This window comes from Sander lucioperca, chromosome 15 (assembly GCF_008315115.2).
Source record: "Sander lucioperca isolate FBNREF2018 chromosome 15, SLUC_FBN_1.2, whole genome shotgun sequence".
Taxonomy (NCBI): Eukaryota; Metazoa; Chordata; class Actinopteri; order Perciformes; family Percidae; genus Sander; species Sander lucioperca.
The window spans coordinates 4,574,048-4,591,547 of NC_050187.1; the positions used below are offsets into that span (position 1 = coordinate 4,574,048).

The 17,500-nt window shown below is 40.8% G+C and overlaps 2 protein-coding genes and 2 non-coding genes across 5 annotated transcripts in view; 2 read left to right on the forward strand and 2 right to left on the reverse strand.

Annotated features, from left to right (window-relative positions):
- The window catches only part of LOC116052816 (LIM domain-binding protein 3-like), an 89,917-nt gene that overhangs the window by 70,381 nt on the left and 2,036 nt on the right, over window positions 1-17,500 (reverse strand). The gene's annotated exons all lie outside the window — the stretch shown is intronic.
- On the reverse strand, window positions 2,913-2,986 carry trnat-agu. The gene has a single exon. It is a non-coding gene; the product is annotated as a tRNA-Thr (tRNA).
- Window positions 5,280-5,353, forward strand: trnat-agu. Its single transcript has one exon. It is a non-coding gene; the product is annotated as a tRNA-Thr (tRNA).
- Window positions 10,817-12,350, forward strand: LOC116052821 (nuclear factor 7, brain-like). The gene has a single exon (XM_031303656.2). It carries the CDS (start codon window positions 10,854-10,856, stop codon window positions 12,252-12,254), a length of 1,401 nt encoding a protein of 466 aa, XP_031159516.1. The 5' UTR covers window positions 10,817-10,853; the 3' UTR covers window positions 12,255-12,350.

The window sequence follows — 17,500 nt, forward strand, 5'->3', positions numbered from 1 at the left end:
TACGTTAGCATGTTGCTGGTGTTCTTGCTCAGAGAGGCTATCGTTACGTTAGCTAGTTGCTGGTGTTCTTGTTCAGAGAGGCTATCGTTACATTAGCTAGTTGCTGGTGTTCTTGTTCAGAGAGGCTATCGTTACGTTAGCATGTTGCTGGTGTTCTTGCTCAGAGAGGCTATCGTTACGTTAGCTAGTTGCTGGTGTTCTTGTTCAGAGAGGCTATCGTTACGTTAGCTAGTTGCTGGCGTTCTTGCCGTGGGATTAACTGTACTAATAAAACTGTTGAAACACCGCGGCCACGCTGCTGTGAAAGCTCCCCGAACGTCATTTATCAGAGTCTGGTTGTTACCCCTCTCAGTGGCAGCTCCTCCACTCATATCTTTATAACGGAGCTAACCGCTAACCGGAGCTAACCGCTAATCAGAGCTAGTTGCCAACCGAGCCTTGAGTTCTGTGTGCCTGTATCCATTAACTTCACGTATGGACTCGAACCAGAATAAAACCCTTCATTTTATTAAAATGGCTGTAAAAGTTTTAAACTACAACTCAGAGTTGTTTGAATGACAGAAATCAGCTCAAGGTACGACGTAGCGTTAGCGTGCTAGTTGATGCTTTCTCTACGGAGTGCAGACTGATTTGCTCTCGCGAGTCATGTGACCAAATCGCAGCCTTTGCGATTAGGAAATCGCGTTTTAACATATCGCGATATTATCGCAAATGCAATTAATCGTTCAGCCCTACTACTAGAGGTGTTGAAATTAATCAAATAATCGATGCATGGAATCGTGGACATGGACGATGCTGCATCGATAATCGGCCGGGCCGTAATCGATTATTTCTGTTTACACTTTAATGCATGCCTAACAACCTTTCTGTTTACATATTCTGGTATGTTTTGCACATTCAGGAAGTGCCATGTGCTCAGTGCTGTAGTTTTACGTATCCTATTGATTTAGTATTAGAGCACTGCAGAATGTTTGGTTTTTGAAGCTTGAAAAGCTACGAATTAAATATCCTATATGGCTTTAGAGCTGGGCAATATATCAATATTATATCTATATCATGATATGAAACTAGATATTGTAATATGACATAACTAGAGATGCACCGATAGAGCGGCCGGTGACCAGAATTGGCCGGTTTTCACGTGCTCGGCCATGACCGGCGACCGGCAGGTCAGTCTGACATATGGTGATTTCATGCCGGTCAACGCTCCAATTAACTGACAACATAAGTTATACCAGTTACAGTTCTCAAGGACGCACGCACACACGGACGCCACAGCACGGACGCCACAGCACGGACGCCACAGCACGCTCTCTTTTGTCCTTTCTCTCAACTTTTCCGCCGTGTGTGGCGCGTACCCGCTCGCAGTGTGAAGCGCGTGTCGCCGCTATTCTTGAACATGTAGGAACGTTGTGAATTAACCTGCAACATGTCAGCTGTTTGGGAATTCTTCAGCGTGTGTGCAGAAGATAACAAGTTTACAATATGCAACACCTGCAAGGAGAAAGTAGGGCGTGGAGGGACGACACCAAAAACCTAAATCACATTTCTTTAGTTGATATTGATGTGAAAAGAAGGAAATGGTTCTAACATTGCTCTTTAGATGTGTGTGAATGTCCCACACCAGGAGTAATTTATATAGTTCTATTTTATAGTGATCCATTATCTGTTCAACACATGTTCTATTAAAGAAAAGATAGAAAATAAATATGTGTGAGCTGTAAAGTGGTTAGAAAAAATGAAATTGGAATCGGCTAAAATCGGTATCAGCTGGTCTAACTCAAAGAAAATCAGAATCGGCCTAGAAAGTTGTAATCGGTGCATCTCTAGACTTTTCTTGGTTTTAAAGGCTGCATCACAGTAAAGTGATGTACTTTTCTGAACTTACCAGACTGTTGTAACTGTTTATTATTTACCTTTACCCACTTAATCATTATATCCACATTACTGGTGATTATTTATCACAAATCTCATTGTGTAAATATTTTGTGAAAGCACCATTAGTCAACATATAGTTGCGGTATCGAGGTATTTGGTCAAAAATATTGTGATATTTGATTTTTTCCATATCGCCCAGCCCTATATGGCTTTAATAGTAAAAATATATTTGACGCATTGTGATGCACTGAGATATTGAATCGAATCGCTTACATGATAATCGTAATCGAATCGGGAGATCAGTGAAAATTCACACCTCTAATGTTGACGCTGTGACGTTGCAGACTGCCGTCCGCTGTATACAGCGTAGTCATACACGTGGATAGCTCAAAATGCGTACAGATAACACGCCACGTGGCTTTAGGAAAGTGGCGTGTATGTTTACGCGAAGTCATGATGTCAGGTTGAGGAAGTGATGTGTCTGACGGTAAAGATCCATTTGTCCGACACGACTGAAGCGTGGCGTTGCGACGTCATACATCCATGGTTGATGCTCCACGCACCTGACCGGCAGCTGATTGGACGAACGCGTGACGTGGGTCTGGCTTCTCGAGAATTTCAACAGACTGTCATGGCGGCTCGTTGAGAATACGATCTCATATTGGACTAAAATAGTTCACCGAAACGTGTTTCTGAAAACATTTTAAGAGAGAAATTTCAGATCAACAAAGGTCAGTTTAAAAGATTTCCGTCTACTGGATAGTTGCGTCGCGTTAAACGGATTAATTTGCATAAAGATGGGCATCGACCAGCTTTTGGACGCGCAGCCTTTTTTCAAATGCAGCGCCGCCTTCCCAGAATGCTTTGCGTGCACGTTGAAGTCGCTTGACGTCACCCAGAGAAATAGAGTGGGGCGACAGAAGCGTCACACGGTCAATTGGATCTCTACCGTGAGGCTCTGCTGGGATTTTCTTTGCATCGCTTGAGATACTTCAAAATATGCACGAAATACGTTGACGGAAACACGACTAACGAGGCACTGCTGGGATTCGAACCCAGAATCTCCTGTTTACTAGACAGGCGCTTTAACCAACTAAGCCACAGCGCCTTCAGGGTTAAACAACAAGGGTTTAACGCCAGATGGCCCGATGGCAAGTTAAACGCCACTTTGGGCGAGTAAATGTAACAACCCACTTGTCCGTTCGGGCGTCATCGTATCATAAATCATTTGATCTGAATGTGCCGTTGGCCAATCAGGAATTAAGTTGGCACTTGATGTTTTTGACGTTGTTTTTTCAACATTTGTTACACTTTTTGATGCTTTCAACTAGGGCTGTCCTCGACTAAAGAAATTCTTAGTCGACTAACACTTATATGATTTTGTCGATTAATCGATTAGTTGATGTAATCGACAGAGCTGTGCTCTTTGAGAGGTGGTTAAGACTAGAAAAGCACAATATAAATGTAGTTAATTAACCATCTGTAAAACTGAGTTTCTCCACAATTAATCCTGCAAAAGCACCACTTTAAATCTTGTGTTTACCAGAAATGTGCTCATAAGTTTCTTGGAAATGAGTAATTAAGCATGAATAAGCATAAAAAATGACTAAAGAAATCTTAGTCGACTAAGACCAAAACAACCGATTAGTCGACTAATCGACTAAGAGGTGGCAGCCCTACTTTCAACGGTTGACTTTTTGTACGACGGAGCATCAGGGCCACATCAAGGGGAAACAAATGAAGGAGGACGATGTTTTATTTATTTTGCATTTCGAGAATAAAGTCGAAATGTCAAGAATAAATTCAACTCCTTTATCACTTAAAGGTCCCATGGCATGAAAATGTCACTTTATGAGGTTTTTTAACATTAATATGAGCTCCCCCAGCCTGCCTATGGTCCCCCAGTGGCTAGAAATGGTGATAGGTGTAAACCGAGCCCTGGGTGTCCTGCTCTGCCTTTGAGAAAATGAAAGCTCAGATGGACCAATCAGGAATCTTCCCTTTATGACGTCATAAGGGGAAAGGTTACCTCCCCTTTCTCTGCTTTGCCCACCCAGAGAATTTGGCCCACCCATGAGAGAGAGAGAGACATCATGGCTTTCAAACCAGCAAAGTGGCAGTTGGTCAAGGCCACACCCCCACCCTCAGATACAGTATTAGGGGACCACTAAGGCCTATATAAAGAGACTTCAGATACAGTAATAGGGGACCACTAAGGTCTATATAAAAGAGACTTCAGATACAGTATTAGGGGACCACTAAGGCCTATATAAAGAGACTTCAGATACAGTAATAGGGGACCACTAAGGTCTATATAAAAGACTTCAGATACAGTAATAGGGGACCACTAAGGTCTATATAAAAGAGACTTCAGATACAGTATTAGGGGACCACTAAGTCTATATAAAAAAGACTTCAGATACAGTAATAGGGGACCACTAAGGTCTATATAAAAGACTTCAGATACAGTATTAGGGGACCACTAAGGCCTATATAAAAGCATCCAAAAAGCACCATGTCATGGGACCTTTAATCACATTAGAGCGACTGTCTGCCATGCCGGCTGCCATGTAGGCAACATCATAGATATGGGTAGCTCCACTCCTTCAGGATTAAACTATTTGATCAGTTGTCTTATTGTGTCTTGTGATACAACATATCCTCTCCGTATTGCGCATAGGTGTAACCATGGATACCCTTATTGCATCTGTCTATTACAAGCTATTTCAGTTTGCAGGAATGCGGCCACCCTTTCCAAGTTTGTGTGGTTTCTCCTTCTGAACAGACTTATCACCATACTGTGTTCACGCGCTAAAAGAGAAAATAATTTCCTTGTTATTAAAACCGATTCTGAAGTATAATTTCACGAGTTCATATTGGCCTTCACAAGGCATTTTGTAGAAGACTAGTAGTTTGGTTTATTCTCAAAAGTCCGACTTTATTCTCGAAATGCAAAATAAATTAAAAATCTTCCTCCGTAATTTTTTTCCCCTTGATTTTTTGGGGTTTATTTCAAACTTTTTTTCTACGTTTTTCCTCGGATTTTTTAATTTTTTTTTCACAGGGGCCAGTAAAAAGTCACTTCAGGCAAGTATAATTTTTTTTTTTTTTTTTACTTGCCCGACCGGACAATTGGAAAAAAAAAAACCTTAGCGTTGAACCCTGACCAAGAGCTGCACCAGTCATCATTTTATCACTATTCAAGTTAACCGAGTGCTAAACCGGACGTGGCTCAACCAGTGGAGTGCGCCGGGGCAAACAGTGGAATTACATCTTCTGTTTCTGTCACATGACGCCGCCTGCCGTTCCATATTTTCTGATATAAAACAAAAATTGAAAATGGGTCAATGTGACCCGAAGTCAACACAAGGGTTAATATAGCTTCCACGTATAGTCGTCAAGGTGCTGTGGCTTAGTTGGTTAAAGCGCCTGTCTAGTAAACAGGAGATCCTGGGTTCAAATCCCAGCAGCGCCTCAGCCAGGAGAGCAGTCTGAAGACTTTAACTGGAGACGAGAGAGTTCCAGCAATTCTGCGTCTCTAGAAGACATTTGTATTTGTGGTTGCTTTGTGTCAATTCGAGTTAAATGTATTTCTACAGCACGTTTAAAACAACCTAAGTTGACCAAAGTGATTTACAACCACAGGTTTGTAGTCATGTTGGACCTCTGAGCGTCTAACGTGGATCTTCTTTGGGTTTTCCCCTGACGTTAAGCTGTTTGGGATCCCCTGACGTGCAACAGGATGCAGTGGGATCATGAGTTTACTGAGCGCTGAGTCAGCGCCATGTGTTACAGCTGGAGTCGAGTTCATGAGAGCTCGGCTTTCACACGGACTATAAAACTTTATTTAAGCAGCTCAGAGCGACGCTCAACTGCACGCCGAAGCAGAGAAGACAAGTACTGTACTCACAAATGTCATTCTACCACTGATGGAGCAGATTGGTGTGTGTGTGTGTGTGTGTGTGCTTGTTTGAAGGTGTGTGTGTGTGTGTGTGTGTGTGTGTGTGTGTGTGTGTTTGTAGATGTGTGTGTGTGTGTGTGTGTGTGTGTGTGTGTGTGTATGTGTGTGTGTGTAGCAGAGAAGACGGGTACTGTACTCACACTGAAAGGGAATCATTTGAAAACCCAGGCACAAAAGGAGAGAAAGGTTGAATCAAGAAGGGGACTATTTTCAGCGGCGTATGAATCTACATTTGGTGCTGTAGTGTGTATTTGTGGCAGCAGGACGGTGTGTGTGTGTGGGACTGAGTCAGAATAAAGTACAGCGTGTGTTCTGGGAGTTATCTGAAGGGAAATCAACAAAATATCTACCGCCTAAATATTGTTCTGCATCCTCATCAGCCTGTTCATACTGTGAATCTACCGCTGATGGAGCAGATACGTCAGATTCATCCTCATCTGCCTGTTAATCCCACAGATTCACTTCAACAATGGACCGTCGAGCCCAGAGGGATGCTGGGAAGCGTCCACCGTCCCTTGCTCATCCTGAAACTCTCCGGCGAGCGCCGTGAGAGCTGTCAGTGTCAGAAAACTCAACGTGAATCCCATTCAGCAACACGTCAGATTATCACCACACGGAACCGCACACCGAGATGTTTTCTCCAACAAAGCTCAGGGGTTCGTGTCATCCTGTGTGTGTGTGTGTGTGTGTGTTAGTGTGTGTGTGTGTTTATTTCTGTCATTAAGGATTAACATATTTCTATGAAAGCAGATTTATGTGTCCAACAGGCTTTTCTTTTGCATGCATGCATGCACACACGAACGCACTCTCTCTCTCTCACACACACACACACACACACACACACACACACACACACACACACACACACACACACACACAAAACACACACACACACACACACACACACACACACACAGCTAGACTGAGGAGGATGGAGTATTTCTGGATGTTTAAATCAACAAAATAAACATCTTTGAGACGTACTTTCGTGCCAAAAGTGCAATGAATGAATAAATGAATGAAGAAAAGCAGGTCTTGTGCACTGCACACTAGGGTTTAATCCTGTGAATCCACATCCAAACTATTTCCTGTTTCCCGAGAAATATAATAAAGGATAAAGGGAAAACGGGATAAACTAGTTATGCTCTTTTGTAGACTCGAATACCTAAATTGTTGTCATTGCTGTCATTGTTGATGCCACTCCATCCCTGCCGCCTCCATGTTATGTCTTGTATGTGCTTTCAATGTGTCCTCTGAGACTCTTGTCCTCTCTCTCTTGTCTCCTTTGTATTGTCTTTACTGCATGGACTGCTTTAATGCCTTTGCCGTCATCTGTGCTTACTTTTTAGTGTGCCAATTGTTTGTATGTCTTAATCCTATTTGCTCAGGCCTGCTTTCGTTATAGATGTAATTTATTATTTTAGGATGCCTTTCTCTCAACGTGTTGTTGAACTTGCGAGGAATCCATACTTACGCCGTTGCTTATTGGTTATTTATAGATTTCTATGTGTGACGCGTCGACGCAAATTATTTGCGTCAAGGCATTTACGTAATCGATTACGTCGACTAATGTCAACGAAATGTCCCAGCCCTAACTCCAACAGGAACTGGATTTTACTTAGAGACACTTATTGTAAATATTAGGTTTAAAAAACAATTACACAGAGATTAAAACTGCCAAATCTCTTTTTTTTGTTTTTTATTGAGTTTCAGTTTACTATAAATATTTTTCACTTATTTTTGTATTAGTTTACTTTAATAACTCCGATCACACAACTATTTTAATAATCAATTGACAGTTTCATTTTTAAAGTATAATACTGTGATGATTGTGATGATTTCCTGCTTTTCTCTGTTTTATATTATGAACTGAATATTTTGGGGGTTTTAGACTGTTGGTGGAACAAAACAAGACAGTTAAAGACGTCATCTTGGGCTCTGTGACATGTGATGGACACTTCTTGACATTTTCTACATTAAACAGTTGATTGATTTTCTCTCTTGCTAAGCTAATGTGTCTGCATTTTAGGATTTTGTTCTTTTTCTGTTTAAAAGTGTTCAACTGAGTAGAAAAAAAGACATGAATGAATAATGTGTCAGTGGTGTAATGTGCTCAGAAACCTTCCGATGTATCCTGTAAGTCTCAAAGCTAAAAGTCTCAATAAACCGGTCAGTCCTCCAGAGTTCAGTTTTTTTGTCATTTTCTTGCAACATTTAGAACAAAAATGCATACTTATTCTTCATCTTCCGCCACATTTTTGTCCCGCTACTAGTCACGGAGCCTAACCAACACATGCACACAAAATATATCAAAACGTGTGTAATAACCGGGAATGGTGTGCTATGACTTTTCTAAGAGATTTGCCGTGCAGTTTTTACGAAATCGGCAAAAAACCGCAAAATTTCCCTTAGACTTTAAAGGGAAATCGCTTAACATAGCTCAAAACAACCCCTCTTTGGGGCCATACTGTATCGCCATACTTTAATGCAGAAAAATAATTAAAGGTTTAAACCGAAGACAAGACTTTGGCCCTTATTGGGCTGAATGGGCATTCTGATATCAAGCACGGTTTCTACCAAATCACAGTTTATGTATCGTCCAGTTTTCAGACTGTATCAGATTTTCCAATGTGTGTGTATGGGGACAGAATGTTGAGAGCTAGAGGGGAGGACAGAGTGGGGAGCTGCAGCTGAAATATTTCCAAACACATTGCTCTCTCCCCTACAGTTTTCACTCCTCATACATCATGGTTGGTCAAAATGTAGGAACATTTGTGCTGGTCACAGACATGTAACTACGGAATGTTGACTCTTTACTGTAGGTCGTGTTGTCCTCTCTTTTCAGGACATGTCAAACAGCAGAGTTACTGTTAGCCAGTGTTATTCGGATGTGCACCAAGTAGTAGGCACACTGTCAAAATTTCTAGAATTTTCTAGTTTATATTACTCTAAACCACCTTCTGTAAACGAACTGTACACTACTGTCTACACTGCACTATATTTCTTGTCTGTCAATGCACCACCTGTCTATACTTTGTATATCACGGTGCACTTTTCTGCTCTTTTTTTCACTTCTGGTTGGACACAAACTGCATTTCGTTGTCTTTGTACTTGTTCTCTGCACAATGACAAGGAAGTTGAATCTAATCTAATCTAACTATCTGATGGAGGCAGCGGTAGAGCAGCAACTCCGTGTTCTGCGAGGTTAAATTACTGTTTTTGTTAAAGGAGTCTGGTGGCTTTAAAGAGAGATAACGGCTTCAGTTCCCCGTCGTAAAGGGCTGTCTGACAGCAACGTAAAGCGCCGGAAATATTCTAAATATAGCGTCTACTTAAACTGGTATAGATGTCTTTAGGTGTCTAAAATGTGTTTAGCTGCTGCCCCGTCCACAGCAGGACATTGCTTAGCTTCTGACTACGGAGAAGTAGCTCATTCAACCACACTTTACAACATCTGAACTGTCCCTTTAAGATAGAACTTATCAGCTGCCTGACAAATCTCCACATCTTACATTACGTCATCTGAGACAAACCAGGAAACAAGTTAGTTCCTGTTGAGTTGTCAGTGAGAAGAGACGCACCGACAGACAGACAGTAAGATTGACCTTTTATTACAAAGCTGTAATAATTGGCATTGGGTACTTTCAATAACATCATCTCTCAATGCAAATCAAACCAGCTATTAGGCTAACTGAAATAAAACCACCAGATGTGGGGCTATTTTAATTCCAAAGGCCAAGGGAACTTTATCAGGATGCATAGTATCCTGGATCCATGAAATAACTGGCCTTTAAAAATAAAAATCTGCCTGCCTCTATGGGAATTTAACATAGGGGTGTCTATACTTATGCCCCCTGTATTTTAAGGAAGAACATGTATTTATTTACAATACATTATTCATTCACAAAGAAAATTGGTGTTCTTAAAGGTTGGATTTTTCCTATTTCTTTTAATTAAGGCATTAAGATGAATTTCCAAAATATTATTTTTTTATTCCTCTTTTTAGTCAACTTTATCATGGGTTCATAAACTTATGAGCGCCTTAGTTCTGTAGCTTGTGTGTTTCTGGGGAGCTTTATTTTGAAATTGGGTGAAGAATACCCTGCAGGGACCTACATGTCCCTATTTGTTTATTTCTCTCTCTTAACTACACACAGAAGCTGTAATTAAGATGTCCCGTATCTCAGACTTAATTCCTTTTTGTAATGGAGATGCTATCTGTCACTTCCCCTGGTCTTTCTCTTCTGGGCTGACTTAAAACTCACTTTCTGCTGCTTTCTCTTGTTTCCTCCACAGATGTACCTTCTCCTTCTAAAGCTCAACCTCATCCTCTGATGCAATTCCCTACAGGCAAGTTCTCTCTGCTCGCTGTTTCCCCTCTTCCTCATTTAATTTTCCTTTTCACCTATTCTTTAGTTCACTCCCCAAACATTTGTCATTTAAGTGGCAAAACCCTTTGCATGTAAGAAGCTGTAGATTTTTGTCACTTGTATAATAGCATATGATGCTTGTGGGTTTGTATTTTAAAAACAACACTAAACCGGATGTTTGACTTTGACTTTAAAGCTCCTTCCTTAAGCTTCCTTCCTCTTCTCACTGACAACTCAACAGGAACAAGCCAGTTATCAGTGAGAAGAGACGCACCGACAGACAGACGGTAAGATTTACCTTTTATTACAAAGCTGTGACTTTAACTGAGGGAGGACAGTTACAGGAAGGAGCTCTAAAGATTGAAGAAGTGAAATACTTTAACTGTATATGCTGCAGACTGAAAAAAACACTCAAAGACTCAAAGTGAATGTAACTGAGGCAACTTTCTGCAGTAGGGAGGGGCACACAGGAGACGTTTACCTTCTGGGCTTTCTGCCAGAAATCTCTTAAGACAACAAATAAACCCTTCTGGCAGACAGTCCTGAAGGCAAACTTGTCCCGTATGCGAGGGAGGGAAACACAACTGACTTCCTGTTTTAACGTCTGCTGTTTCTGCTTTTTTTCAGCCGCTCTCAGAGACAAAATGGCTTCCATGTCAGAAAAGAATTTCTGCTGTTCGGTCTGTCATGAAGTCTTTAAAGATCCTGTTGTTCTGTCATGTAGCCACAGCTTCTGTAAAGACTGTCTGAAGAGCTGGTGGACAGAGAAACAGACACAGGAGTGTCCAGTTTGTAAGAGAAGATCTTCAAAGCCAGAACCACCTCGTAACCTGGAGTTAAAGAAGCTGTGTGAGAGTTTCTTACAGCAGAGAGATCAGAGAGCTTCAGAGGCTCTCTGCAGTCTGCACTCAGAGAAACTCAAACTCTTCTGTCTGGACCATCAGCAGCCAGTGTGTCTCGTCTGCAGAGATTCAGAAAAACACTCCAACCACAGATTCAGACCCATCGATGAAGCTGCACAACAACACAAGAAGGAACTCCAAGAAACTCTGGAGCCCTTAAAGGAGAAGTTAAAGGTTTTTGAACAAGTTAAAGAGGAGTGTGATCAAACAGCAGAACACCTGAAGGTCCAGGCCCGACGCACAGAGACGCAGATTAAGGATCAGTTTAAGAAGTTTCACCAGTTTCTAGAAGAGGAAGAGGAGGCCAGGATGGCTGCACTGAGGGAGGAAGAGGAGCAGAAGAGTCAGAGGATGAAGGAGAAGATGGAGGCTCTGAGCAGAGAGATAGCAGCTCTTTCAGACACAGTCAGAGCCACAGAGGAGCAGCTGAGAGCTGAAGACGTCTCATTCCTGATCAACTACAAGGCTGCAGTGGAAAGAGTCCAGCAGCGCCCCCTACTGGATGATCCACAGCTGCTCTCAGGAGCTCTGACAGACGAGGCCAAACACCTGGGCAACCTGAGCTTCAACATCTGGAACAAGATGAAGGACATGGTCTCCTACACTCCTCTGATTCTGGACCCAAACACTGCTGGTCCATTACTCATCCTGTCTGAAGATCTGACCAGCGTGAGACTTGGAGAGAAACAGCTGCTTCCTGATAATCCAGAGAGGATTGATGATCACCTCTCTGTCCTGGGCTCTGAGGGCTTTAACTCAGGGACTCACAGCTGGGATGTCGAGGTTGGAGACATTACAGACTGGCTACTGGGCATGTTAGCAGAGTCTGTCCCAAGGAAGGGAGTCTGTCTGACTCTGTATCGGTCTGGATTATGGACAATAGAGTTCTCTAGAGGTAAATACTCAGCGTGGTCTCCATCAGCTCTCACTGTTCTCCCGTTTAAGAAGCAGCTCCAGAGGATCAGAGTGACTCTGGACTGGAACAGAGGAAATCTGTCGTTCTCTGATCCTGATACTAACACACACATACACACCTTCACACACACTTTCACTGAGAGGCTGTTTCCATACGTTAAAACTGAGGATGAAGTCCCACTGAAGATATCACCACTGAAGGTCTTTGTGACAAAACAACAGGTCTGATAGTCTTTAGTTTGAAGGGGGTGATAATAATAGTAGCCTAAACAACACTTAATGTTAGGGATGCACGATTCAGAAAATGTCACGATTCAATATCAATTTTCGATTCAAAAACGATTCACAGTATCTAAGTGTAGTTACATTTCCCGTATGTGTGTGTGTGTGTGTGTGTGTGTGTGTGTGTGTACATCCCTTAGTACATTCATGTGGATTTTTTATTTAGTATCTGTTATTGTCCATAGTATTCATGTGGATTTGTTTATTTGTTATTTTAACATCCTGTTATGATGTATGTGTATGTTGTGTGTGATGTCTGTAAGCTACTGGGACCTTCAATTTCCACTTGGGTAACAATAAAGTATATATATATATATATATATATATATATATATATATATAATGTGATTGCAGTAGACATAAAATAAAAAAATATGAATTAATTTTTGGAATTCTATGAATCGGTTTTGAATCGGTAGAGCTTGAATCGCGATTTGAATACGAATTTATTTTTTTGCACACCCCTACTTAAAATAAATAAATATCGATGTTCTTTTAAACCCTGAAACTTATTTCCCTTCACTCTGGCGGATCACAGACTCAGATCATACATTGTGTCACACAGAAAACCTGCAGGACATGAGAAGGGTCAGAGGTCACAGCCAGCTCAGAACGGGGATTTAAGCCTCGAAGAAACTCCAACAGGAACTGGATTTTACTTAGAGACACTTATTGTAAATATTAGGTGTAAAAAAAATTGGAATAAACAAACTGCTTTTATTTGGCCTTCAAAATAAGGAACTTTAAACTATTTTAAACCTTGGTGTAGGGCTGGATCAAATATTCAATATTCGTTCAATGGGTAGGCATTTGATTTTCAATTGTGGGATTTAGATATTGTTTGTTTTTTTAAACGTGCATGCATTTATATATTAGATTTTATCCAGGCGATATAGTTTCAGTTAAGGTTATTTTTTCTTGAAGGTTTTAGTTTTTTATTGAGTTTTGGTTTACAAAAAATATTTTTCACTTATTTTTGTATTAGTTTACTTTAATAACTCTGATCGTCACACAACTATCTTAATAATCGATTGATTGAGTTTCATTTTCAAAGTAATAATGCTGTGATGATTTCCTGCTTTTCTCTGTTTTATATTATTATAAACTGAATATTTTGGGGGTTTTAGACTGTTGGTCGAACAAAACAAGACAGTTAAAGATGTCATCTTGGCCTCTGTGACATGTGATGGACACTTTTCTTGGCATTTTCTACATTAAACAGTTGATTGATTTCCTCTCTTGCTAAGCTAATGTGTCTGCATTTTAGGATTTTGTTCTTTTTTCTGTTTAAAAGTGTCCAACCGAGTAGAAGCAAAGACATGAATGAATAATGTGTCAGTGGTGTAATGTGCTCAGAAACCTTCCAATGTATCCTGTAAGTCTCAAAGCTAAAAGTCTCAATAAACCGGTCAGTCCTCCAGAGTTCATTTTTTTGTCATTTTTATTCAACATTTAGAACAAAAATGCACAATTAATTTGTGATTAATCACAAGTTTACTACAGACAAAGATTTGATTAATCACTAATAAATATTTGAATTGATTGACAGCCCTAATTCAGTGAGCAATAGCAGCACATTGGCAGAATGACTATTATCCTCCATACTTATTCTTCATCTTCCGCCACATTTTTGTCCCGCTACTAGTCATGGAGCATTGCCAACTCATGCACACAAAATACATCAAAACGTGTGTAATGATCGGGAATGGTGTGCTGTGACTTTTCTAAGAGATTTGCCGTGCGTTTTTTACGAAATCGGCCGCAAAATTTCCCATAGACTTTATATTATATTATTATAATATTTTTGCCGTTTGGACCCACCGTTTTTGAATTACAGAACAAACTTAAGAGGTATAATTATCATAAATGGACATGTTTGACCCATTAAAGATACTGTCTCCCCCTCCCTCCTCTACTCCCTCACTGTGGAAATCACCACAGCAACAAGTTCTGACACATACACCTTCTATCATGGAGACTCTTTACTGTAGGCCGTGTTGTCCTCTCTTTTCAGGACATGTCAAACAGCAGATTTACTGTTATTCGGATGTGCACCAAGTAGTGGACACACTGTCAAAATTTCTTGCGGTATTTTCTAGTTCAGTGTGCCGATGTGCTGCAATAGCAGCAATCGGCAGAATGGCTATTATCCCCCATACTTATTAGTGGGAATGCTGTTCAGCAGCATTCCAACTATTGTTGTTCCTGTCGGCCATTTTGTTTATTTATTATTATTCCGTACGTTTTTTGGCTCTCCGTAACTTCTGCATACGTTTAGCTATTAAAACCATTCAACTTTTAAAATGTTCAGCTCTTTCACCTAATGGGACTTCTTCAACTTTTTTTCTACTATTTATACTTTTTAAAATATTAAGCTTTTTATGACTTTTTTTTAACATTTAAGTCAATGAGAGCATGCTTCAAATCCTTCAAATCTTCTTCCGCTCCCAAAATTTTCAGCTCCTTCATACTTGTTCACAAAACCTTCAGGTATTAGGCTCTATCTTTTTAGTTTGATATCTTTTACAGTTTTTGTGAAAAAGCTGTTTAAGTTTAGTGATCATTTCAGGATTTTTCTGCGTTTCTAATGAGTGTGTGTTGCGTCTGCCAGAGTGGATGATGTTATCGCTAGAGTGCAGCACCTTAAAAAAATATCTTTGTCTCCTCTCTATAAATTGCTCTCACACCCACAATATCTACTTGTCATACACAATTTATACATCAAAACGTAGCCATTTATGTCTAGTTTCAGCCAATGTGCTCAGTTTTGTGATATGCCTTATACCTTTGGCTCGATGAGCTTCCAAATGACAAGAGTTCCACATCTTGCTCCATTCACGGCCATGTTAAATGTCCTCCACATTTCCCAGCGAAACGCAGAGCGAACCACTTTTTTTAAATTGCTGATATGCCCACATTTTTAAGTTTATCAACATAAATTTTACATGAATACGTTCACAACGGCCTTGTGGTGGTCACGATTACATCATTTCACCGATAGCCCTTATCGTTTTAGCAGTCTGAGGCTTTATTTGAGAGCTTGCTCTGTGTCTTTGAATAGCTCCAGTGGGGTACAGCTGACAGTTTCAGCAGGTGACACGGTCGTTAACCTGATTAAAGATCAAAGAGATCTCATCACAGACTTCACTGGTCATACGTTACCATGACTTTTCGTACTATTTGTTTCATATTTCTCCATTTGTGAGTGATTATCGGTTAGAAAATATACTCAGACCTCACAATGTTCTACGTCTTTGGTCATTATTCAACTTTTGAAGCCAACAGTTCAGTTTAGCATAAGCTTTTAACTTTTTAATGAAATTCATATGTATTAAAACGATTTCCACTTTTTCAACTATTCTCATTACTTCAACTTCTTCTTACTGATTTAAGCTATTCAACCAGTTTAGCTTTAGCAATTCAGCTATTCAGCATTCCCACACATTTTCTGGAGGAAATGCATTTTCTAGTTATTATTATTCCGCCACATTTTGTCCCGCTACTAGTCACGGAGCGTTGCCAACACATGCACACAAAATACATCAAAACGTGTGTAATTATCTGGAATGGTGTGCTATGACTTTTCTAAGAGATTTGCAGCGCAGTTTTCACAAAATTGGCAAAAAAACGGCGCGAAATTTCCCATAGACTTTAATGGGAAATCTTTGGGAAATCGCTTAACATAGCTCAAAACAACCCCTCTTTGGGGCCATACTGTATCGCCATACTGTAATGTAGAAAAATAATTAAAGGTTTAAACCGAAGACAAGACTTTGGCCTTTATTGGGCTGAACGGGCATTCTGATATCAAGCACGGTTTCTACCAAATCACAGTTTATGATGTATCGTCCAGTTTTCAGACCGTTTCTGATTATCTAATGTGTGTGTATGGGGACGGAATGTTGAGAGTTAGAGGGGGGGGACAGAGGGGGGTAGCTGTGGTACAATTCTCTGAAATTGCTCTCTCCCCTACAGTTTTCATTTCTCATCCATCATGGTTGGTCAAAATGTAGGAACATTTGTGCCGGTCACAGACATGTAACTACGGAATCCACCAGACCTAAACTTTTGGCTCTGTTCATACCAACTGCCGATAGAAACAATGAAAAAAAATATCTGGAAAGATGCAGACGGTTCCCTGTTTGTTACCTGCTCTGTGTCGCATATATGCGACACCAGAAACATAAAAACCACATCAATGCGTTCGCCAGACTTTTATGTATCTTGTGATGATAATATTTTGTCGGTTGGACCCACGGTTTTTGAATTACAGAACAAACTTAAGAGGTATAATTATCATTAAATGGACATGTTTGACCCATGGAAGATACTGTTTCCCCCTCCCTTCTCTACTCCCTCACTGCGGAAATCACCATAGCAAAAAGTTCTGACACACACACCTCCTATAATGGAGACTCTTTACTGTAGGCCGTGTTGTCCTCTCTTTATAGGACATGTCAAACAGCAGATTTACTGTTAGCAAGTGTTATTAGGATGTGCACCAAGTAGTAGGCACACTGTCAAAATTTCAAAATTCAAAATTTTCTAGTTATTATTATTATTACTGTTTGTATAATCATGCTGTGATTTGATACTGTATTGTCTGCAACCGTTACATGTTTTACGTCTGAGACTTTGGTTTACTGTGCGGCTGCTGTCTCTTGGCCAGGACGCTCTTGTAATGGAGATTTTAAAGAGAGGAGAGGTGGAGGAGTGTTTTCTCTCTCTGTGTCTCTGCTCTATTCAGAGAGACCAGGCTGCAAACCAACACCTGCTCCAGTTTTAGGACTTCGGCTCTGCTTTCTGCCTCCCTGACAAATCCTGGCAGCCGTCAAACCACCGGGGTCTGCAGGTCTGACGGCACGTCTACAGGTCTGCAGGTCTGACAGTACGTCTACAGGTCTACAGGTCTACAGGTCTCACTCTGCAGGTCTTTCCATTTATATTGAACGGAGGAGCAGTATGTTTAAGCTGCCGCGGTGGGGGCCGCAAGGGGAAGCCCGAAAAAATGCAGCTGCGTGCCTGCAGCAAAAGTTGTGTTTTGAGGGCGGTGTGAGAGTCCCGTACAGGAAACAGGAAACATTACTGCCTCTATCTCTGCCACAAGAAAGTTTTAAAACACCAAAACACAAGCCCTGGAAGTTTTTGGAACAGCTGACTGTTTCCTCAGTCCCTCCATCTCTTTTCTTTCT

Coding starts and splice junctions, on each gene's coding strand:
- LOC116052821 (XM_031303656.2), top strand. CDS start 10,854: ATGGCTTCCATGTCAGAAAAGAATTTCTGCTGTTCGGTCTGTCATGAA.